This window comes from Podarcis melisellensis (assembly GCF_964234715.1).
Source record: "Podarcis melisellensis genome assembly, chromosome: 15".
Taxonomy (NCBI): Eukaryota; Metazoa; Chordata; class Lepidosauria; order Squamata; family Lacertidae; genus Podarcis; species Podarcis melisellensis.
This window is the reverse complement of record NC_138532.1, coordinates 20528546-20552890: the sequence shown is the minus strand read 5'-3', so window position 1 is coordinate 20552890 and position 24345 is coordinate 20528546. Positions and strand designations below refer to the sequence as shown.

General features: G+C 43.8%; 2 protein-coding genes across 4 annotated transcripts in view; one reads left to right on the top strand and one right to left on the bottom strand.

Annotated features, from left to right (window-relative positions):
- CBL (Cbl proto-oncogene) overlaps positions 1-13255 on the bottom strand; it is a 48239-nt gene extending 34984 nt beyond the window's left edge. Inside the window, exons 1-2 of the mRNA XM_081889785.1 lie at positions 12888-13255; positions 2108-2355 (exon numbers count right to left, since the gene is read on the bottom strand). Of these exons, the coding sequence (XP_081745911.1) occupies positions 2108-2355; positions 12888-13034 (395 nt within the window). The 5' untranslated portion in view covers positions 13035-13255. The remainder of the gene's footprint in view (positions 1-2107; positions 2356-12887) is intronic.
- A 306-nt stretch (positions 13256-13561) lies between these two features.
- On the top strand, positions 13562-24279 carry DRC12 (dynein regulatory complex subunit 12 homolog). Of its 3 annotated transcripts, XM_081890027.1 has the most exons (8): positions 13565-14050; positions 16181-16462; positions 16693-16776; positions 17139-17195; positions 20451-20570; positions 22616-22708; positions 23402-23532; positions 24025-24279. In XM_081890027.1, exons 3-8 carry the CDS (start codon positions 16713-16715, stop codon positions 24151-24153), a joined length of 594 nt encoding a protein of 197 aa, XP_081746153.1. In that variant the 5' UTR covers positions 13565-14050; positions 16181-16462; positions 16693-16712; the 3' UTR covers positions 24154-24279. The 3 variants fall into 3 exon arrangements, with proteins under 3 accessions (XP_081746154.1, XP_081746153.1, XP_081746152.1); XM_081890028.1 differs by lacking the exon at positions 22616-22708 and having other exon boundaries at positions 13562-14050; XM_081890026.1 differs by lacking the exons at positions 13565-14050; positions 16181-16462 and having other exon boundaries at positions 16542-16776.
- Positions 24280-24345: the final 66 nt, after the last annotated feature.

Genomic DNA, 24345 nt, shown 5'->3' with positions numbered 1-24345 from the left:
TGCATAGGAGCATGCAGAGCACCCAAGTCTGTTTTCTGTTTTAACCACAGTAGCGTATGCTTTTTGAACAGTGAATTCTGGGGCAGTAGACAAATGAGAAGTGTAACTTTCACTGTGGCAATAGTTAAGTGCTGACTTTACTGTCTAGAATCCAGAGTTTAACCTATCATCTCTCCCTCCCTCTCACACACAAAACTTCAATAGAGATCTTAAAAATAATTCACAAAGTTTTGACACACTGTTATCCACTAGAAAATTACCAGCTTTCTCTTTGGAACTGGAAGGTGTTTTTAATGATGCACTAGTGTCAGGAGGTAATTTTTAGAACACAGCTTGGCCTACCAAATTGCTTTGTACATATACAGACTCTCCTCCTCCCACACACTTTCTAGCCACAATCTGCCTCGACAGGCAGCTCCTACACCTCAAACTCCTCTTCTCCTTTTGAAGCTTGTACCTCCCATAACTCTTAAAGACAGATCTAAGGCTGCCCTTCTTCCTCAAAAGGGGAGGAGAGGGGAGAGGAGGGAATGCTTTTTACTTATGTCATGGGGAACTTGCCCTGAAAGGCAGCATATAAATACGGGGGGGGGGGGGGAGAGAATAAAATGAAAGCTTCCAATTATGACACACAAGACACATACACCTTCCCTGAGACACCTACATTAGATGATGGGTCTCATAGGCACAGAGCTGAAGTGCATATTTTCTGCATTTTACCTTTGCTATGCAAACTTGCTTTACTATGGTTTGCTCTCGTTTGCCAATAATATTTGAACTGAATCAGGTTTACATTGTACAGTAAATGCTCACACCACCCACACCAACACTCCCCCAGCCTCCTGAAGTCAGTGTTCATTACACAACCCGTAACATGCAAAACTACTCAGCAAATACACAAGGGGAAATGCAACCCTATCAGTTTGACAAACAAAACAAAATGCTGACCTGAACAGAACCACACACAATTCCAGATGCTCCTATAGTTTTGACACTGCTTATGTCTTTCAGAGATTGGTAAAGGAGCATGATTTGTCCTGGCCTTGACGCAAATGTTAAAGCTAAAACCATAAAGTAAGCATAAAGTAAGGGGCAATCACCTCCCTGCTTCTTTAGCTACATGATTGGAGCTGGGGGAATAACAGATTTCAAACAATGTGGAAACAAGCCCTTGCTCCATGCCTGCAACTTGGAGCACTCGGTGCCCAAAACAAAGCCCAGGGTTTCTCCACGCCATGAAGATTGTCTCCTTCTGCTGCTGCAATGTCAAGGTTGGGAAGCAGCTTAGGGTTGGTCACACAGAGATAGTTTGCCACCATGCCACTCAGACCAGAGCACTCATCCACCATGTTGAACAAGTTGTAATAGACCCTTATCTCAAACCACAAAGCTAAATACTTCTCTTTTCTCCCCCATCCCCTTTTTCCCCAGCTTGTTAAAATTAGCAGTGAAATATCCCTGAGGAATCTGTTGGATAGCTAAGCTTAGCAATACAATTCTTATTCTGGTTTGGGACCTGGCTATTTGAAGGATCATCTACACCCATACAAATCTGCCCAGGTCTTAACATCTGCCTGAGTCCCTCCTTGCAGGCTCATCATCAGGATCCATTGACTAATGGGCAACAGCAGCCCTGTATCTTTGGAGTATGTATAATTGTTTTTTCACTTGATATTATCCGTATGATAATACCAACATACTTTACTTGGTTTTTGCAAAACTTGCTGATATTATGTGTAAAATACTATGAATGCTAAAGCAAAACATTAGCCATATATATAACATAAATTCTCCAGCGCGTTAACAGGCTTGTGAGCTACATGCATCTATCATGAATATTAACTGCATCTCCAGACCTTTTCTACTTCCACCTCCAATTCTTAATAATTACTTGAAATTATACCATCGATTTCACCAACAAGACATCACACAAAATAGCAAGCCCAACTTACAGTCAAGAACTTCCAGAGAAACATTATGTTCTGAAAGAAACCATAAGAGTTCATAAGAGCCCAAGAACCACTGAAATAAGAAGAGTTTCAAGAGTGCTCTCCAACGACCCACTTGGATTTTAATACTACAAGCGATTAAGAACACAAAACGTTACCTAGGTTGGGAATTCTCCTCATACATTCTCTCTTTTCCTTCTTTAAAGAGGCTGATGGTCTGTTTTGTCTTTTTCATCAGGTTTTCCATGAACACCCTGAAGTATTCATTCTCTCCTAGAGTATCCATCTTCCCCTCATAGCGTGACAGGATGGTTCGCAGATGCTGATAAGTGTCAGGAAGCAGGTCTAGAATGTAGGGTGGACTGTTTTTTAGTGCCAACTTGGGATTTTGACACAAACGCACAACCTAGAAATAAAGAATGAACAAGGATAATGAAATGTAAGATTCTAGCTTAACTAGTGCCACCATGTTTGCAAATGCAAGAAATGGATTTACAACCAAGATGTCAACATGCTTAACTGAATTCCTAGCAACTCAATATTCATTATGAAAGCCGCAACCTATAATGTGATTCATTTTTATTTGCAAGTTGCAACACTACAGGAGGTTATATTCAAACCATGCAAAATACTGAGCCTGAAACATGAGACAAGAAGTAGGTTTAAGAGGTCTATGTTATTTTCTGCTAATCTAAAAAGAATGTTTAAGCTGCAATCAAAACAATATTACTGAAATTCAGTGTGAATAAAAATGGATGTTGTTAACTTAAAATATCAGATTAAAATTTAAGATTTCTCTTTTTCATTGTAAATACTAACTTTATCTTTAAGATCAACTTGGTTACTATTAATCTGAATAAAAGCATGGTAACTACAGTTAATAAACTACTTCACATGAAAAACATGAGGCTGGGGTTTATGGATTTCCCCTCCACTATCATCCCCTTCCAAAGACAGGAGTCAGTTGAAAATGGAAGCAAATGATTCAGATCTCCTAGCAGCTGTGCTGGAGTGGGGAACACAGGCCAACTATGGTTCAGCAATATGTGCAACCTAGACCAATCTCTCAATTGAATCAATATCCTCTACAAGACACAGGAACTTAAGGGAGGCTTTGCTGTGTAAATGAATAATCAATCTGATCATAAACATTCTCATTCTCACCTAATAAAAATAGTCATTGAGCAAACTGAAGCAGTCTATCAGACTTTGCTTTTATCTCTCCATCATGGGCATCTCATTCTTGTTTGCTACTTAAATAGTGATGAAAGAACTACATGATACTCCTGCTCACTGCAGACTTGCTCAATCTAGTGAGCATCTAAATCAATGTATGTTATTGTGCAAAAGGTTTGTGGCTGATATGGTACACACCCAAACTTTTATACTGATTGAGCATTTTAAAAGTTGAGATGATCAACCATAGAGCAGCCATCTATGTCAAATTCTGCAAGGTATGTGAGATTCGCCTATAAGCACTGATGGCACTTGGCACCCAAACTATCAGAAAGGAAATGGACCTGAATATATGATCAATTATTCATATTAAATGCAGCTCTAGAAGACTGACAAACACTATGCTGATCCACATCCCAAATGCAGTACTTTGTTGAGATACCGCAAATAGCTTTATAGTGGGTACAGTATTAAAATGAGCAACTTGCCCAGCTCCCGGAGTCTAAAGAATTTACTATATATTGGAACAACCAAACAGAAGACTTTATTTGGAAAATACTGGATCAGTAATCCAAGCAACCAACAGCAACAAATACCCCCAAAGAGTAAATCTTTTCCTCTCTGCAGATCGTAGATGTTTTACAAGAACAGCAGTTACCATTCTGGACAAGAGTTTCACCTGTTACTATGGATGGGTCCTATCCAGGCTCTAACTATAGGCTTGGCCCAATGTTGGCACACATCATCTTCTACCAGTTTGTTTCACAACCAGTGCATCATATCAACAACCATTCACCTTCATGAGATGTGTGTAATTCATAGCAGTACTTTTTTCTCATTAACCATTACAACCAGGATTCAACAACTGCACAAATTCTGTGCATTCCCTGGAACTCTGGACTTCTTGCACAGCATCCTGCCGCACGCTTTTGCAAAATGGCATTCAAAGAAGAACCAACTCAAGTATTTTATCAACTTGTGAACAGAGAGCAGAGCCACACCAACTAGCTCTCCACTTGATGTTGCACACTCCAAGTAGCTCCCTGCCCAAGAATTTATGTAAACAGCACAAATGCGTGCAAGGAGAGAACCTTTGAGTGTACAGCTGTGTACAAGTGATGTCCTTCATGGGGTTCATGGGATTGGCAAGCCCAAAAAATTAGGGCTTCCAGACTATGGGAAAGGCTCTACGTACACAGCTGCAGGTGTGAAAGCTCAACTCCGCAGATGTTTTCAATATGTGTATGAATGTCAAGGCTACACAGTGTGCAATCCTGGGGTGAGGCTACTTAGCATGGCCCGACTCCCATGCTGCTATAATTCATGAGTTATTCTTCTGAAAGAGCTTCTGAAATCGTGAGGAGTTTCCAAATCAGTTTATGGTGCAGCATGGAAGTCTGTTATTTAAAGTGAGGAACCTGCCCCACATCCCCAAATGTTGAGTGTGGCACTTACTACAAGAACTTCATGTTGAATACCAACACCTTTTTTCTTTTTCTTTCTTTTTGTTTTAAAGCACTGCTAAAATTGAAGTGAAAACTTCCAAACTGCTCCTCATCACCATGCTGGAAGAGATAGACAAAAGCAAAGGGGAGCCCAAAGTTCCCTGCAGCTTGTTCAATCAATCAATCAATCAATCAATCAATCAATCCTAAGCTAAGCCTCAGCATTATGTCTGAACCAGACCAGAATGTATGACTTGGTCCTCCTTTGAACAAAACAAAACAAAAACCTGTCTTCAACTTAGTTCCCTTCGTGTGCCCTTGCAGAACACAACTACTGCCAGATGCAATGTTCACAGCTCTGGGAAATCAGCAGCGTACCAGCAAATTAGCACACACTGCATTCATTCTCCCTCTTTGGCTCCTTAGCTGTCTTTTGAAGCCATTTGTTCCTTGGCCATAGTCTGCTAACTCTTCACATCAAGTGTGAACATATTTAAAAGAAGCAATTATGGTGTAGGCAAGTACTTTGTGACCATTTCAAGGGGTTTTCCCATGATTATTTGTGAAAATTTATCCTACCTTCCCCCAAATGTCCAAGGAAGGCTTTTAATTGTTCAGCAGGAAGGAAAAGTAACAAATATAGTGGGCTAGATTCCAGCTGAAAATAATAAGTTAAAAAAATTAGGCAATATCAGATTTTGAAAACCTTTCCTAGGCTGACAACATAGCTCTTTTTGTCTGATGAACAAAGATAGAGAGAAGGAGCGAGACAAATACCCACAAGTTCTTACCCAATGGTTTAAGGAAATCACACAAAAAAGGGGAAACAGCGAAACTAATTTTATGCCTAGTGTGCAGAGTAAAAATACATAAAACGGAAAGGCACTCTGGGTTCCCCACCTCACCCCAGTTTATTTTTACATGACTAAACAACCTCAAGTTACTAATTAAATGTTTAATAAGGCACAACAAACAGATGACTTACAAGAACTTGTTTACAAACCATAATTTAAAGTTGGGGGTCTATTTTGAAAAGAATACACCATTATATCTTATATCAGCAAATTGTAACAGAAATTTTACAGCTACTTTGTTTATCTGGAAGGAGCTTTCATAGGTTCATGCTTTCAAATGCACTGGTAGAGGGACCTTCTTGTTTCTCAGTTCACATACCTTTCTCACCTATGGCCTTCTTGGTCTAATCGTATGCATCTAATGCATCACATGCATCTAATGAATCAGCCTCTTTGCTATAAATGACCATGCCACATTGAACTAGTTAGTGTCTAAGGGGCAATAAAATGGACCACTTTCCCCCAAACAAAATAAAAATATTCCTTCCAGTAGCACCTTAGAGACCAACTAAGTTGGTCATACCAATAACAAACTTAGTTGGTCTCTAAGGTGCTACTGGAAGGAATATTTTTATTTTGTTTTGACTACGGCAGACCAACATGGCTACCTACCTGTAACTAGAACACTTTCTCCCAGTTATTGGCTATTATTTTTTAAAAAAACACTCTCCACAGAACCAAAAACAGGCAGTTTTGGAATGTTTCCTGCTCAGGAAAAAGGCACCTGCCATTAGGTTTTATCACAATAGGCACACCACTTTGCTGCTTCCCTGTTGGTAACTATTCTTCATTGAATTCTTAGCAAATAAACTACCTGATTATGCCCCCTTCAAGGTATTTAACATGCCAATGGAAATGCTTGCTGCACACCCACGTTAAGTATTCATTGTCTAAGCTCAGATCATTCTTCTGCAACAGCTTATTATGTAGTCTTTCCTCCTTTCCAGTTCAAAACCTCCCAGACTTTCTACAGGTTTTTCCCCCAAATACCAACATGTGCTACACTTCTGCTTTATTCTGCTGTAATTTATGTTTCAACTCCTAATTATAAACAGCATCATTAAGTTAAAATATATCACCTGCAGCCAAAATATGGAACTATGTATTTCCTGTTCACATTTTATACTCTAAAAAATGTGCTTTAATCGCCACACATAATGCAGGCAAACTACAAGCATGATCAAGCCAAGGAAAACAGTTCCCCTGACATTATCTTAGGAAAATATATAGGATAGCTACAGGCAGAATAAAGATAATGACTTGCTTACTATTCAGGCAGGAAAAGTACTACAAAGCATTTAATCAAGAGGTTCAGAGTTATGACAGAATCTGCACCTCACATGGAGGCCTGACCCATGTCAGCATGACACACAGTGGAAACATCTAAAAAACCTTTCACCTCTTGTACTAGCCCCCAAACATAGTGAAAGCTCACCAACATAGAAGTATGCTGGACAGATGTGCAATGCACTATAAGCACAGTGGCTGAAGTGAGGGATTAAGGAGCTTTCCCCATTAATACACATTAATATCAGTGTATCTCACACTTTACAGAGTTTCTTAAGATAGAAAAATGTCTCACTTTGCAGTCTAAAACATGTTATCGCCACCATGTGATGCACAAATACAGGTAAAAATTTTGTCTACTGCCACATGGATGTTCTAATATTTAAACTGACTACTGGCTGTAGCAAACAATTTTAGTTGATTGCCATCAGCAACTGCTAGACCACATTAAGGAATACCATGTAAAAATGACTAATACATAAAGAAGCAATGTAACTAAAGTGGACTATAAAGTATTGTCTCAATTATCAGCATAATTTGGTCAGATCTCTGATGTTATTTAAGGAATGGAACATGAATATGTTTTCATTCAAGAATGTGGAAATCCACTGGCCTATCTGCATCTACATTTTCAGAAGGTAAAAACCTGAAGCACTAGAAAGAATATCACACAATATACAATGGTGTTAAAATACTTGTACCTCATCTTAAACATATTTACAGTACTTGAAGTCCAATGGATACTTTATCCCTAGCACATATGATTCACATTGTAGCCTTAGGATTTTTTTAAAAAGACAATTTAACAAGCTTGCCATTCCACTGAGCCTGTGAAATGGATTTTAAAATTAATTATAAAAGGGTTTGTATACAAATTACAGGCAAGAACCCACCCTCCACCAAATTAATCTCAAGATTAACTAGGGCAAAACAGAGACTGAAAGCTCAGCTGTCACCAGCAACATCTACAGCAGGTTTGGAGGTAAGCAGATCAAAGTAAAGGACAGGAAGTAGGACTGCAACATCCTTCGAGCTAAACTTCCAATGAAAGCAATAGAGAAAAGAAAGAGAGTATAACATCAACAGTCCTCAGTACTCTAAACTCAAACAAATTGTAGGAAAGAGAAACACAAGCATACTGAAAATGACTTGAATGAGTGATGGCTTGGAAGACAAACCCACTGCTAGGAAATACAAGTAGGAAGTTCAAGCATTCTCCTAGCCTCTTGATGTTTAATATGTGGGCTGGTCAGAGCCCAGCAGATGTCAGGACTTCTCATAAGGAATCTTCAGAACAGATGTTATGGGAAAAGACTAGGAACTTCTAACAGAATTATCCTTTCTGCCTTCCAGAACTACATTTCCCAAGTTTCCATGAGGAAGCCACAACAGCTGAACTGGATCAAAATCAGATTACGGCTAATTTATGGCATAAACATAGCCTTCATCTCACTGTTCCCCCTTTTGAAGTTTTCTTCCTAGGGGAATCCTGGAGTCTGCAAGCTACATTTCTCCAACGCATGTGCTTATGAATAACATTCTGAAACATGTCAGCTCTGTGCCATACCTAGGGTTAACCATCAATATCTCTTGGTCACCCCAGCTTGATGGAAAAACTCAACTAGTAAAAAGGGAATTGTCAATCTGCCAGTCACACTTCCCATTTTTTATTAAGCAATGCAAAGCAGCTGTGGTGACTATCACTGCTGAACAAATTCCTCTTCTTTAGTCTAGGTAAGCATTAAGATTTCCATCAGAGAACTGTATTTACTTATGCAGAAATGAATATAGCATGTATCCCTTCTCTACAACTGTAATGGGCAGCTAAAGTTATAGGCTACTACTGATATATTTTTTTTCTCAACTAGATTACAGTGTTTGAGAGGAATTAATTTTAAGCATCTGTCACAAGGTGATCAGGATTCTCTATAAGCAGCTAAGTCATCATTTATTACTGTTTTGACAATCATATCAACCAAAGAAATGATGATGATGATGATGATAATAATAATAATAATAATAATATACACACTAACACAGTATTGAGGAACAATGTTGACCAAAATATGTATTTACATTAATATATACCAAAATACTCCTACTAATAATATGCAATATAGAAATGGTTAGAAAGGAATAAAACAATATACAGTGGCACCTTGGGTTACATACGCTTCAGATTACAGACTCCACTAACCCAGAAATAGTACCTCGGGTTAAGAACTTTGCTTCAGGATGAGAACAGAAATCGCGCTCCGGCGGCGCAGCAGCAGGAGGAGGCCCCATTAACTAAAGTGGTGCTTCAGGTTAAGAGCAGTTTCAGGTTAAGAACGGACCTCTGGAATGAATTAAGTACTTAACCCCAAGTACCACTGTATATATATTAAAATACAACTGGTTCAAAGTACTGATACATTTAGGTAGTCAGTTTACATTCACCAAAAGGCATCATTTGAAGTTTTCATCAATATGTTACTGGACCAGTTCATTTCACCTTTACCTTCATTAGAAGGCAGAATTCCTGCATCAGAGAATCATTGCTCAAAATCTGTTAGCAGTGCAGGTCAGTTAACTCCCAGATTTCAACACTTAGGCAAATCATAAGCAGCTGATAGTGTCACACATTCTGTAAAGGAAGAAATTTCCTTAAAACTCAATTGCCTCTCAGTTTTGCCTCTCTGCATTGGGTGCCAAGATCACTGCTTGATCTCCGGCAGGGGGACGGCGACAGGAACTGGTGTGTGCAACTCTTCTTTTCCCATAAGCTGCTGAGTTAAATCAAGACAGCACTTCTAGGCATGCTGAACGCAATGGGACTGCTACTGGTACAGCAGCCATAGATTGCATCTTGAGATAAATCCTATATAACACCATAAAAATGCTTGAGTGGTTGTATTCAGATGGCTTCTGACACATGCCCATTCCTTTTTGAGAATTATCTAGTTGTCCTGCTGAGCTCCTCCACCTCTAGAATTCTATGCACTGCCCACTTCCTTTTCTGGACCCATAGAAAGCCATTAACAAGGCTACATATAACTGTTGTGTGGAAAAGAGGTGGTACCTATATGCTTCAAAAGCAGTTATGATGGGATCTACACAGCAATTAATATCATTTTCCTGGAGGAAAGAGTAAACATATTCTGAAGTAATTTACAACAGGCTTCCAAATATATTTATTCTTAGCTCACCAATACAATGTAAAGTATCTGGTTTTCAATTCATTTATAGCTCAAATCTATATAAACTTAATATTTCCACTCATATACTCTGGCAGCAAAATAAGCCTTATTTTGCTCAGGCATATCTGTGAGACAGTACCATACTGCAAGAACATAAGAAGGGCCCTTCTAGATCAGACTAATCAAGTCTAGCATCCTATTTCCTACAGTGGCCAACCAGATGTCTTTATGATAATCAAAAGCAGGTCAAAAGCTGGTGTTCAACAGCCTCTGATTCTGTTGATGGCATAAAGCCACCATGACTAGCAGCCATTGACAGTCATATCCTCTAGGAATTTGTCTATGAAAAAATACTTGCATTTGTACTTGGACCTCCCGCCATTCATCTTCACTGGATAACCCCAGGTTCTAATATTAAGAAAGAGGGAGCAAACATCATTTTCTCAATGCCAGGCATAATTTTATAAATTTACATCCTCCCCAAAAGACACTAGTGGTTTCATAAAACTTGACTATTTGAGTACTCAGGACCATGCAATATGCTAACTTGTGAGCATGTCCTTTGTGTTAAAACTAATGCAACCTATTAATCCAACTTCTGTTTTATCAGCCATCTTGATCACACGAGCTGGAATACCACATCCACTTGATAAAAAGATTATTAAATATTTAACGTTATTTTTATCTGTATTTTCCATCTACCACAACTTAATGGCACACTTGTCAAACTACACCAGAATCCAGAGTCCGGCAGTAATGACTACCTGACAATTCAATAGAACACTGTCGAATGAATTGATGTATTATACTGGAAAGATCAAGAACACAGAGACTGGTCTAAATCCTACAAAAGCTGGAGCATCCCTTAAAGCTCCAGTTGCCCATAGTTTAGCACAAGTGCATGCTTCCAAAGTAGGATTATGAAGGCTTTCAAGACTGCAAAGCTTTCTTTTGTGCTACTCTACTGCTCTGAGCCATGATATCACAATAAACAACTTCCTGTCTAGCAAACGGTTTGAGCTTTGTAGCACTCTAAACATGCCTTCATGAGGGTTCAGAGCAGGCCTAGAAGCAAATGGGCAAGTCTACCCTTTCACAGCACATTGCCCAAGAACTACGCAGGAAGGTCCTGTTCCTCTATTGCTCCCGTCCTTCACCCTTTAGGCACATTTCTCCTAAAAAAGGACACCAAGGTCAGCAAACATAGTTGCTATCCTGTGAATGTGAACTGTTATTTTGAAACCTTTAATCAGGAAGTCTGAGCAAACTTCTGTGATGGTTTCATTAAAATAGGGGAAATAACATGGAAAAAAGCTATAGAGAGCTAGAACTTGAGCTGCTTTAACGGAGCCAATCATTTTATGCTCCTAAATGATCCATCCTTCCTATTCCCCATGGTCCTTCAGCCTTCCAAATCCATTTCCCAGCTCAAGCTCAGCCACTTCCTATTCCATCAATCCTTTGCCTTGAGCATCAATCTAAGCCATCTACAGCAGGCCCTTCTTCAACTTCTTCCTCCAACTCAGCATGCAATCTCAAAATTACCCTCCAACTCACTGTCGTTCAATTCAACCACTGGGGCCCTTACAACCCCTTCCACATCACATCTCCCTCTCCACAGGTCAAGCCATGCACTACCTTAGTCTACCCAGCTCCAGTCCTTTTCATCAGCTAGCAGAAAACGCCTGCTCCAACTGGATTTGCCCACTTGCTTGCATTCATTCCATGTTACTTTTGCCTCTCCCTCACCCCTCTCCAACTTCTCCCCCTGCTTTACACTAAATAAAGACTCAACTCCTCAAGGACCACGGCTTGCCTCACTTTGTAATGAGCTGAAGTATGCTGATAGCAATACGGTGGTACCTCAGGTTACAGACATTTCAGGTACAGACTCCGCTAACCCAGAAATAGTATCTCGGGTTAAGAACTTAGCTTCAGGATGAGAACAGAAATCGCACGGCAGCAGCACAGCGGCGGCAGCGGGAGGCCCCATTAGCCAAAGTGGTACCTCAGGTTAAGAACAGTTTCAGGTTAAGAATGAACCTCCAGAATGAATTAAGTTCTTAACCCGAGGTACCACTGTACATATGCAATAAGTATGCTGTATGTCACCTCAAACATTTTATCAAATGGCAGCTGCTAATTTTACTTCTGATGCCAACACTAAGCACCTCTCTCCAGCCCTACCTGCCTCACTGCTCTCATTCTGGCCCATCACTTCCACTTCTGCCCCTCAGCTCCTAATTTTCCCAGGTCAGCCAGCCTGGATCTATCCAGCCTCACCCTTCTTCTCCAATGGACAGCTGCAAAATAGACCATAAAATCTCTTTGCTCTGGAGTGATTTACAATTATTGTCCCATCTCATCTATTACTTATAAAAAGCCTAATATGACTAAGTGCTGTTAAAAAATTTTTTAACAAGACAATAACCCACACCGGAAAGCAGTCCCACATTACAAATGGCCAATGAACCTCCCACAAGGCCTTGATGAGGTGAAATGGAGAGATTGAGCCTACAGGAAGGGACTTGGGCTTTATTATTTTTGTATAGGGATCAGCACATATTAGGCCCTTCATAAATGACGCTGACAGTGACGCTAACCCTTTAACTGTTCCTGAACTTTGACTGAGCCATCCCAGTTTTTGCAGCTGAACTCGCATTTATTTATTATTATTAGGATTAGTATTATCATGCTAATAAAGCGGCTCCCCCCCCCCCACCGAGCTGCTAGCAATCGATTGACTGCCCTCGCAATTCCTCAGGACAGGGTGAATCAGAGTGAAGAAACACACCTACTCTTGCGTAGCACAGGATCGCGTCGCAAGAAAACCTGGAATCCAACGGTACATGGAGAGGATGAGGAGGATGGCAATGCTACCGTCGTCAGCGGCCACGACCCCTCCCCACGTCCCCGCCCTACCCCCACGACCCCTTCCAGCCTCGCCCCACTTTCTGCCCCCTCGGCGGCCACGCCCCAGCCCCCCCGACCTCGCACCTTGTCCATGAGCTTCCAGCACTTCTCGACCATCTTCTTGTCCACGGTGCCGGGCTGGTGGGGGCCGAGGTGGTGGTGGTGCGGCTGGAAGGCGTCCTTCATGAGCCCGATCAGCCCGCCGGGGCCCTTCTTCAGCGGGGCCGACATGGGGGCGGCGGCGGCGGCGGCGAAGAGGGGCAACGGCGGCGGCGGCGGCGGCGGCTCCGGCTGAGGGAGGGACGGAGGGCGGCTAAGGCGTGTCCCTTCCGCCAGGCCGCTCCTTCCCCGGCTTGGCCACCGACTGTCGAGGCGGCGGAGGAGAAGGGGAGGCGGCTCCAGGAGCGCCGGGGACGCGCCCGACTGACGAAGAAAAAGGGAAGCGGGCGGGCAGGAAGGCAGGAGGAGGTTGCGCGCGACGGAGGGGGAGGCGCGCGCGTTAAACCCCCGCCCCCCCCGTGACAGGATCGCGAGCCTCCCCCGGCGGGGCGCTCTGATTGGCTGTGGCAGTGGAGAGGGTGGGAGGAAAGCCGAGAGTGTATGTGTGGAGGAGGGGAGAAACGCTCCCTGAGGGGAGGCGCGTTCTGATTGGGCCGCCCGTTTTCAACAGCCCGCCCCTAGGGTTGAGTCGCGTTTTTGATTGGCCAGAGTGCCCTCTCACAAACAGCGAAGGGGGAGGGGCGGCGGAGGTCTCAGTATGTTTCGTGAGCGCGCGGTGAGTTAGGCGCGCGACCGAGCGGGCGCCTTTAAAAGTGGTTGGCTCGTTCTTAGTGAGTTCTCTTCTTCTTCTTTAGTGCCGTGAGCGCGCACGCTGAGTGAGACGCGCTCCCGCGCTCCCGACTGTCAACGCTGAAGGGAAGAGGAAAACCGGCCCACTTAGGAAAAAGAGGCCCCGCCCAACTAGCGCCTTATTAGCATAGTCACGCCTTGATTGGCTTTGCTCTCACTAAGGCATTTAGTTCAGTGTGCCGGCTGCTGCGCATGGTCAAAGATGGAGCGGCGCCGAGCATGCGCAGTAGTGCGAAAAGGCCAACAAGGTGGCCATGATGGATTTGGGCAACGTTGGCAGGAATACTGCAGCAGGCTCCTGGGAACGCGGCGAGCACCATAAAAAAGTTCCGAGACTCTCGAGAAGCACTTCATGGATGCTATACAGGCATATGCAAAGTTATGCAAATTTCATAAAAGTAAGGATTGATGCCTGGGTTCTTGAAGGAAGCCTAGCTGGCGAACCTGAGCCAGCTGGCAGACTACCTAGTGAGGCAGTGAATGCCCAGCATTGGAAGGGAGAGATTTGGACAGGCATGCAAATAAAAGATGCAATGGTTGGTTTGCTGGGACCCCTTTGTTTTTAACTCCTTAAGGATGAATGCAGTTACAACACCATGCATGTGAAATCGATTTCTTTGCAAAGTTGTGAAAACCTAACTAAAGAGTATTTGTACCAAGGAAAGGGAGGGACTTGGGAGTAGTAAAGGGCTCTGTTCCACAGCAGATAAGGGAAGTAACTAGACTCCTTTAAATAGGAAAGCAGAAATGGAGAGAAGCCTTTTTCTTTTGAAATAAGTGAGTCACTAACGTTACCAACAACTAAGAGGAATCAATCCAACAGAAGATCCTGTTTAGAGACTACCCCACAGGAAGAGGGTGAGGAAGAAGGCTGTTCTGTGGCAAAGGGGGGAAACTCCCACGACCCGTAGACTTAAATTGCAGAACCCCAGCATAATCTCAGGGGTCAGAGGTCAGCCCTAAAATGCAGCACCCAGCTGTTGAAACATCACAAACTCTGCAATCGTCTCATGAATTGGAGTTGTAGCACCAAGTGGAGCAGCCTGGCTGGTGCTGCATCAGTCCTATTTGGATCCTGCAGGTTTGGCAGGGATCATGCCCTTTCTCACTGAGCCTTTGTGGTCCTCACCCCCCATCTGAACTTGAGATGTGGAAGCAAACAACAACAACAAAACAAATCCCATGTAGCAAGTTCAAAAGGGAGCAGACAAGCACTTCCCTTTTCTCCTGTAGCCACATGATGTGCTGTTTTCGCATAACCATCAGTCCATATTAGCTATGTCATGCTTTCTAGCTGTGATCTCAGCTGCTACGTGTGTGGACCTAGCCTGGTCTGATCTTCAGGAATTTGGGGGAGTAGATGATAGCTGCAGAGTGCAGAGTCCTTCCTGAGCCAAACTAGCGGCTCATCTAACCCAGTATTGTCTGCTCTGACTGGCAGCTGCTCTCAAGCATCACAGGATGGATACAGTCATGACATTGGCAACTGTGTGCAGTGTGGGAATTGCCTGCAAACCCTACTTGAGCCTCCCTGAACTTTCTAAAGCAGGGATAGGCAATGCAGGGCTCTCCTCATGTACCAGACTGTTAGCCATGAGGGCTGCTGCTAGTGTGAATTGTAGTCCAATATCCAGAGGGCACCATGTTGGTGTTCTGAAAGCAGATAGCAGAGATACTAATAGCATTATAGATACTAATAGCAAATTCATTTGCTGAGCGGTAAGCTTTGTACATGCATTTATTCATTACAGTATATTTATGTAGCCAAATCCACAACAACCACACACAAAAGGAAGAAATCGGCAGTCTCGGAGGAACCTGCAGGTTTGCAGAAAAAATCGGGCTAGTAAAGGGGGAAAGATCCTCCCACCTAAAAAAAACCTGTCCAATGAAGACTGAATATGATCAGTGGGCATGGGGTGCTGGCTGTTAGAGTGGGGAACTGGGAACAGAATAGAGGACCATAGAAGAAGATGTGGCTGGCTGCATCTGCTTGAACAGGAGCAAACTACATTGCAACATTAATTGTACTGTTTTATTACGGATGTGTTTGCTTCCATGGGCTCCTTTGGGAGGAAGGGGAGGCTATTAAATATAATAAATAATAATATTTAGTTGTAGGGGCCACTTGAGTGACATATAATAATAAAATGTAGAATTGCAACATGAAGGGATACAACATTTCTCAAAGTAACATAAAAGGCAAAATAATAAGAAACCCTCAACCCTCCCCAAATGATCCCTGCCCCAAAGATCCTCCAATTTAAACTTCAGCAGTGGAAGAGGGGAAGTCAGCAATGCACATGTGGAAATCTTGTTCTATGTACTCGGCCTTCAGTTGTAGATGAGGTTCTGGGTGTCAAAGCTGAGCCAAATGTTTTATGGGGGAAATGGGTTTGCTCTAAGAAGATCTGTGCACAAGAGAATTTGGGGCCTATTTGATTCTTACCCCCTTCCCACCCCTTTCTGTTTCTGCAAAAGAAGTTTTGAACATGGGCCTGAAAATCCTCCAACCTCTCTTCTTTCAGGCCAATTGGATGCAATTTTGCAGACCTCCTTTGCTGGAGCACCCGTGTGTCTGCCAAGCTTCCTTTGGTCACCATGGCAGCGAAGAAGGACGGTTGCCTAGCGACACAAGGAGCCCCAACCTGTGCCAGCTGGGATAGGCTTGCCGAAAAGCCAGCGCCTCTTCCCCCTCCTTGCGCATTGGCTGCTTGGAATGACACTCTTGCAAAGAGTGTTTAGTTAACTGCCCACAGATTAACTTGTGAGAACCTGGGAGAAAGGCAGAAGAAACATTTCGCTCCCAGGTATGTTTGCCTCCACCTTTCTCTTCCACCATACAAACAGTTGTTCACTTGTCCACCCAAACAGCAGAGACCACCCTCACTCCGCTGCCAAGAAATGTATACCTCGTGTAAAAGGATAGCCCTCCAGAATCTCCCTATCAGTACCAGTTCTAAGATCCGGCTCTTTTTTGAACGTCAGGAGTTGGAATGCACCAAAAATATAATGTTTGTTCATCTTCTCCCTTTTGCAGGCTGTGGAGAACGCGCAAGGATGGCCCCCACCAAAAAAGGGAAGGGGAAAAAATCAGCAAAGCAGAAGAAAAACACTGGGCCAGGTAAGGCTTTGTGCAGCATGCAGGCGATTCCAGCAGCCCCACACCTTGCAAATTCCCATTTCCTTGCATCTCTTGGGATTTGAAACTGCTTTTACACACGCCATTGTTTCAACTGCTTTTGTACCTATGCAACTGCTTTTTGTGTTTACCTGCGCAATTGTTTGACGTTTTATATATGCGATACTTTTATCTGTCATTGTTTTGTGAAAGCGCTTCAGGTTGCTTCATAGGAAACAATTCATAAATTAAATGAATAATAATAATGGCGCATCGATCAGGAGGTCTTGGTATCAGTGGCAATTAGTACCCAGCCAAAGTCTTTCAATTTCTCTTTCTCTCTCTCTCTTTCCTTCTCTCCGCAGATGAGGAAAAGTACAGAAAAGCAGTGCTGGAGGTTGATACCTTAAAGCAGCACCTTGGTGAGGAGATTTTGTTGATATTGCGCGAGGGCCTTAAGAGGTTACAGCAGAGGCGGCATATTTGGAAGGGTCAGGTAGAAGAACTGCCAAGCTTTCTATGCTAATCTTATAGGAAGCTGCCTTATACCACTTCAGAAGGTTAATCCATCTTACTATCTACATGTTAGGACTTGGAGACCAGGGTTCAAACTCTCACTCAACCTTGAAGCTCACCTTGGAAGCCTGTCACTGCCTCTCAGCCTAGCCTACCTCAAAGGGTTGCTGTGAGGATAAAACAGGGATGGGGAGAACCCTGTACACCACCTCAACTTCTGTGGAGAAAAATGGTGGGATACAAATACAGTACAATACAATACAATACAGTGGTACCTCGGGTTACATACGCTTCAGGTTACATACGCTTCAGGTTACAGACTCCGCTAACCCAGAAATAGTACCTCGGGTTAAGAACTTTGCTTCAGGATGAGAACAGAAATCGTGCTCCGGCAGCAGCAGGAGTGGTGCTTCAGGTTAAGAACAGTTTCAGGTTAAGAACAAATTAAGTACTTAACCCGAGGTACCACTGTATACTGGCTGGCAGTAGCTCTCCAGGGTTTCAGGCAAGGAGTCTCTCCAAGCCCTAACTGGAAATTCCAGGGATTGAACCCGGGACCTTCCACATGCCAAGCAGGTGCTCTTCCACTGAGCTATGACCCTTCCGTGAACAAAGGCACAAAGGGTTTGCCAGCACTGCTGTCTGGACCAGACTAGTAGCAGGACTGCTGTCCCTTTCTGACCCCACCCCCTTCTCAGTTGACCAATCCAAGCATTTTCATGGAGAAGTGAAAATGGGAAATAGTTTCCGAGTGCATTGTGAAGCAAAGTGATTGCCACGCAGTCCTTTTAATAATGGACTCCAAAATGAGTACTCTGCTGGGAGTAATTTTTAAATACTTTGCATTATAATTGCAGCAGACGCAGCTAAGTAGAGCACATGCAAAACATGGGCAAGCCCCCAGGTTCAATCCTCAGCACAGTGCTTTTCTTGGTACGCAGGGGTATGCATACCCCTAAACATTTTGTGAATCTAAGTTTGGCCTTATTGAAGGGCAGTATTTCAATATGAGTAGGAAAATGAGAGTACCCCTGAACATTTTTTAAAGGAAAAAAATGCACTGCCTCAGCATATCCAGTCAAAGGATCTTGGAAAGTGACAAGCTGGGAAAAGATTTGGGGGCCTCTCCAGACATCCTTTTTTATTATTATTGCAGATTCAGTGATGATTTGTGAGTTCATGGTGCTAACAGGCCGATTGTACACAATCACACTTTCAATAGTGTTTACGCCTGCGAAAGCTTTGGGGTAGGCGTACCACATCGTTTCTAAGGGGCACATGTCCCAGAGCTTCTTGCTTGTTACACTGCAAAATATTCCAAGACGGGAAGGAGGTTTGTCTCACTTTTCATTGCACTATAATGCAAGAGTACATTACAAGGATGCAGCAACATTTGGGAAGTATTGCAGGACAAGCTAATCAAGCCGAGTGATGTTTGGAGAGTCCAGTACAAATTCATCCCAGTGCACTGTCAGTGTTGCCAAATATACCCACCAAAAATAACAATACAAGACTGGGGGAGTGGGGAATCCAGTGGCGTAGCATGGGGGGTGCAGGGGGGGCCAGCCGCACCGGGCGCAACATCTGGAGGTTAGGGTTAGGGGGCGCAAATCCACGGGTTAGGGGGCACAAATTACTTGCCTTGCCTCGGGTGCTGACAACCCACGCTACGCCACTGGGGGAATCTGCTTGCAGGATGACAGTGGTTTGGGTAAGCCAGGGTGGTCTGACATCACGTTTGACAGAACTACTTTGGTTTTCCCCCTAGAAACTCAAGATCCAGCAACCGGAGCCAGATGCAAAATCACTTTTTCTGGAGGGGCTGGGGGCTTCTGTACATTTACAGTTAAGGACCAGTATCCCTCTGAGCACTTGGAATAGTTTTCATTAGCAGAACTGAGCTCACCATCCAGTAACACAAAAATATGAATGCCACCCTAGGCTCTCTTTGTTTGATCAGCCTAATTTAGTAAAATGTGTGTTTTTAGGGAGGGATGATACTGTTGCTCTATTTATATTATTTTATTATTACATTTATATCCCACTTTTTCCTCCAAAGAGCTCAAGGTGGCATACATGGTTCTTCCGCTCTTCATTTCATCCTCACAACAACCCTGTGAGGTAGGTTAGGCTGAGAGAGAGGGCCTGGTCCAAGGTTACCTAGTGAGTGTCATGGCTGAGTAAGGGACTTGAACTCAGGCCTTCCACATCCTAGTCTAGCACTCTAACCACTACACATACTAAACCACTGGGAGTCAGAAACTCTTGCCTACATCCTGAAAATTACCCAGATATCTGTCAGTGGATCTCAGCATCTGCCCACTCCTGACCAAGGGGTCAGCTTTCTATATTTTATATAGACCCGGGGGTTCCCTATTTGTGAGAGTTCCCTTTTCCCCATTCTATCGCATGAAGAGCTCTGTGTAATGCAAAAGCTTGCATGCTCAAACATTGAGATCATTAGCAGTCCAAGAGGCTCACTTGTCCACAAGAAGAAATGGAGCCTTTAGTGTCACCAGTCAAGTATTTTGGAATAATTAGCCAACAGGTACTTTCAACAGGCACCCTCCTTTTAAAAACCTTTCTATCGTGCCATGCCTATGTAGGTAACTAAGGATGCATCTTTCCACAATATTTAATTGAGGTGTGATTTTCATTCTGATTTTTTTATTTTTCAAAAAATGGTTTTTATTGCTTAGTTTTATGTACTATTGTAAACCGCTCTATAGTTACTATAAAATAGCAGTATATAAATATTCATACAGACAAATACAGTGGTACCTCTGGTTACGTACTTAATTCGTTCCGGAGGTCCATTCTTAATCTGAAACTGTTCTCAACCTGAAACACCACTTTAGCTAATGGGGCCTCCCGCTGCGCCGCCGCCGCACGATTTCTGTTCTCATCCTGAAGCAAAGTTCTTAACCTGAGGTACTTTTTCTGGGTTAGCGGAGTCTGTAACCTGAAGCGTTTGTAATCTGAAGTGCACGTAACCCAAGGTACCACTGTAAACCAAACCAGTCCCTTTTAGCTGTTTTGCCCTCTCCGATAAGGAGATAATTATTTGTACAAAGGATCTGGGGAGCCAAATGAGAAAATAGGCATTGAGCCTCGATTGGATACATTTGCATGTCTGCTGTGTTTATCCTTCTGACCTGCAGTTCTCCGGAGGGATATGGCCAGGCAGGCGATGGCTGACAGTGAAGGACTCAAGCAGAGGCTGCTAGATCTGGAGAAAGAACTGGAGGAGGCTCGAGGGGACAAAAAAGATATTTATGAAGGTGGGGGGCTCTTCCAGATGACCTCTTCATTGAGTATTGTTGTACATGCCCCAATCTCTGAGCAACAAGACACTCCAGGGATGCTTTCACCTTTCCAGAGTTTGTGCTGCCTTGGAATGAAGGCCAATGGAAACATTGGTATCTTTAGGACTTATTGTTTTATTTATACATACTGTATGTGCAACTTGATCTTTCCTCCCCTTCAGGTTCTCTGGGAGATTCTCCAAGCCATAACTTTGGGTCTGGCACACAGCAAGACCAGTCTCTTATGTCTCTAGCTTCCAGCATCAGCCAAAATATATGCATGCACAGCACCCCTTGGGCTCTTGTTCTCCCTCCTAGGATGATGTGGCATCCAGCCAGGTGAGGTGGGAAAAGGTCCACCCACTCGTCTCTATGATAGCAGGCAACCTCTTTGGACATGTAAATGGCAGTACTTAACTGGCCAGCCAAGGCCATTACCTTAACAAAGGAACCAGTTGGTTCCTTTGTATTCTCTGTATTCTCTGTATCCTTTGTATGCTCTGTATTCTCACAGATACAGGGTCACAGGTCTGGAAGGGACCCACAGGCACCATCTAGACTGAGCTCCTAAACCTATAACAGTACTCGCCCTGATTTATTTGCAGGGAGATTAGATGACGTCGTGTCAAAACAAACATTACCCCACACTACCCAGTGCATCTTCCTATCACTTTCCTTATCACAAATCTCTGGTCTTCGGGGGGAAGTGGGTTTCTTGTGCAAGACTTTCCAATCAACCTGAATTGTGCAACTTGCAATATGCTGCTATGTGACTGAATTCTATCCCCGAATAATAACTTTCTGAAAGTGCAATGTGTCTGTAGTTGAGTGCCATGCCCAGACCCTGCAATGAAGAGAAGAGCTTCAACAGAAGATTTGAAGCAGCATTCAAGGGTCAATTTTGACCCTTAAGGGGCTCAGTAGTTTTGCCTTATTTTGATTTTCCTCTTTGGGCATCAAACCCTTTACTCAGCGGTTCCCTTTCCACTTGATTGGTACAGTTTTGAGATTATCTGCGAATCAGCAGTATTGCCTTTCCAAGGGGGTCTTTGGCATCTACCTGCCACTTTACTCAGTCTCTAAATGCTACATTCACATGGCCTTGGGGTGTGAGGGATGCTTCCTATTAGTAGGAAGAGGATTGCTCATTTTTCGTACCCCAATTATCAGCACATATTCCTGCCCCGCTTAACTCCTTGCTCTGTTCTCTGTTGCACCTTCACGATGTACAGTGGTACCTTGGTACTCAAACAGCTTGGCTTCTAAACAAATCGGCTCCTGAACGCCGCAAACGGAGAACTGAGCATTCCAGTTTGCGAACGTTTCTTAGAAGCCAAACATCCAACATGGCTTCTGCGGCTTCCGCTGGAGTGCAGAAAGCTCCTGCAGCCAATTGGAAGCCACACCTTGGTTTTCAAACGGTTTCGGAAGTCGAACGGACTCCCGGAACAGATTAAGTTCGAGAACCAAGGTAGTACATGCCTGTATACATCACTTTCTCTGTCCACTTCATTAATCGGATGTGGGCAGAAGTTCATGACGCAGTAAGCCAGTTGGTCTTCGCAAGACACTTCCTCAGGAAAATGCAATCACAGGATGTTGGCTTTGAAAAGTTCAGATGAAGGTAGCGTTTCCCTCCGAAGCTAACACTGTGGTATATAATTCTGCACACAGACCCTTTGTGACTCTTATCTGCTTTCCCACCCCTCCTCCTCCCTGCCCGGCAAAACTTCTCTTGTAAGCACATCGAGGCAAGATATTTTTTTTCCTGTTTACCTTCTGTTACACCAGATAGACTTGATGCTACAAATCAGGGGTGGAGAACCTGCCTCCCCCCCCCAGAGGTTTCCCATCATCGCCCATCATCCTTAGCCATTAGCCATATTGACTGGGGCTGATGCAAGTGGGAATCCAACAATGTCTGGAGGTTCCTCCATCCTGGCTGTAAATCTTAGGCCTGTTAATGAAGGGCAGGGGTGTTGGGTGGAGCGATCATTTCCTTCTCCCATCTTGCGTTCCAGAGATGATCCGCAAGTACCAGCAGCTTCAGCACCAGACTGATACCCGGATCCATCGCTTAGAAGCAGAGACGCAGAACTTGCAAGCACAACTTGGTATTTCGCGCACGCGCACACCCACACCCCCACCCCCTTGGTCTTGGAGATGATCACACATGGTATGGTTGTAGCAACTGTTCTTTGCCCATGTTCATCTTTCAGTTAAGGACTTTGAGGGGAAACAAGTTAAAAAGTGATACTCTTCTTTTGCAAACACACACTCTCTCTTTTTGCACCTGGAACCTGGGGTAGCGGGGTGGAGGGAGGATGAATCTTAACCCTCCAAACCTTGAGATGGAAATCAGTTTGCCTAATTCCGTTATAAGCCCTTCTAAGCTTGCGTTAAGGGAATACATTCTGGCACATTTTGCTACAGGTGAAGTTGGAGTATAAGGCCACTTAAAAGCAGTAGAAAATAGATGTTTTCAAGCCCGATCACATGCCACCCCCCAAACTTCTGATCTGAGATATTTGTCGCCTTCTACCTTAGGAACGTAAGGAATGGCCTTATAACAAGTCAGACCACTGATCCATCGAGCTCAGCATTGCTACACTTACTGGCAGCAGCTCTCCAGAGCTTCAGGGCTCTCTCCTAGCAAAATCTGGAGATGCCGGGGATTGACTATGGGGGCTTTTGTGTGCGAAGTCGGAGCTCCACCACTTAGCCTTGGAAGGTCCTCTCTGTGTGCTTTTCGTTTCCATACATATTTGTCTCCTTTTTCTCTTTGCCCAACACTTTCTACCCTGCAGCTGCCTGCCAAGGTGATTTGCTACAAAGCCAGCTGGACCAGGCAAGGATGCTAGAAGAGAAGGACAAGGCCGTGGCTGAGATGCAGCGCAAGGTTGACGAGATGGAGACAGAATATGAAAAAATCCTGCATGTGAGTTTGGGTGGGTGGCGGGTCACAGGTTGCAAAGAAGAGATAACGGGTCCAGCATGTGGGCCATTATCTAAAGCTCAGGGAGAGAGAGGGAGTGTCTTATTCCCACAGGTGTGAGTCTCTAGATGCCATGCATCCCTTCTGTGGCTCATGGCCTGCTTTCAAACACAGAGACTGTACGGTAGTGCCTCTTTGATCTGTTACCAGCTATTGAAATAGAGCCACCTTTTAGAAATAAAATGGTAAAATAATGGTTTGCTCTGAAACATGCCCGATGAAGTGTTCTGTGCAACTCAGAAGCCTGCTTCCAGCATTCTGAGTGTCGTTGTGTCCAAACATGAAATTCTTGGGTACATATTCTCACTGTTCTGCAGCAGCAGCAGCTGTTCAGTCATGTGCAGCTACAGAACTGGAAAGATGCCACACTTTGGGTCGCCATCCCTTGGTGCCACATGCACCCCTCAACCTGCCTCTGACTTCTCCTTTCCGCAGGGTAGCCTGGACTGCGTCCTCTCCAAACTGCAAAGTGCTAAGCTCACCTGGGAGAAGGAAGCTACTGTCATCCACATGGACTATAAGCACCAGCTGAAGGACTTTGGTCTTAATCCATTTTACATCTGAAGGGAGAGGTCATTAGAGCATGTGCCACCCAGCTCCTACCTAATCCTCAACTCGGTTTGATATTGTGACTTAAGCTGCTATCAGCCCCCAAATGTGGAGGAATAATAAAGAGTGTGTCTGAGCGCATGCAGAGTGCCTTTCTGTGACTAACCTTTTCTGATGTAGTGGGGGAAGGTCTACCCTTAGCAGCAG

Excerpts from the sequence above, each read along its gene's own strand:
- DRC12 (XM_081890026.1), top strand. The coding sequence starts at position 16,557 with ATGTATACCTCGTGTAAAAGGATAGCCCTCCAGAATCTCCCTATCAGT. Across the intron at positions 16,777-17,138 it reads GAAGAAAAACACTGGGCCAG|ATGAGGAAAAGTACAGAAAA; the intron begins GTAAGGCTTTGT and ends TTCTCTCCGCAG. Across the intron at positions 20,571-22,615 it reads CAAAAAAGATATTTATGAAG|AGATGATCCGCAAGTACCAG; the intron begins GTGGGGGGCTCT and ends CTTGCGTTCCAG.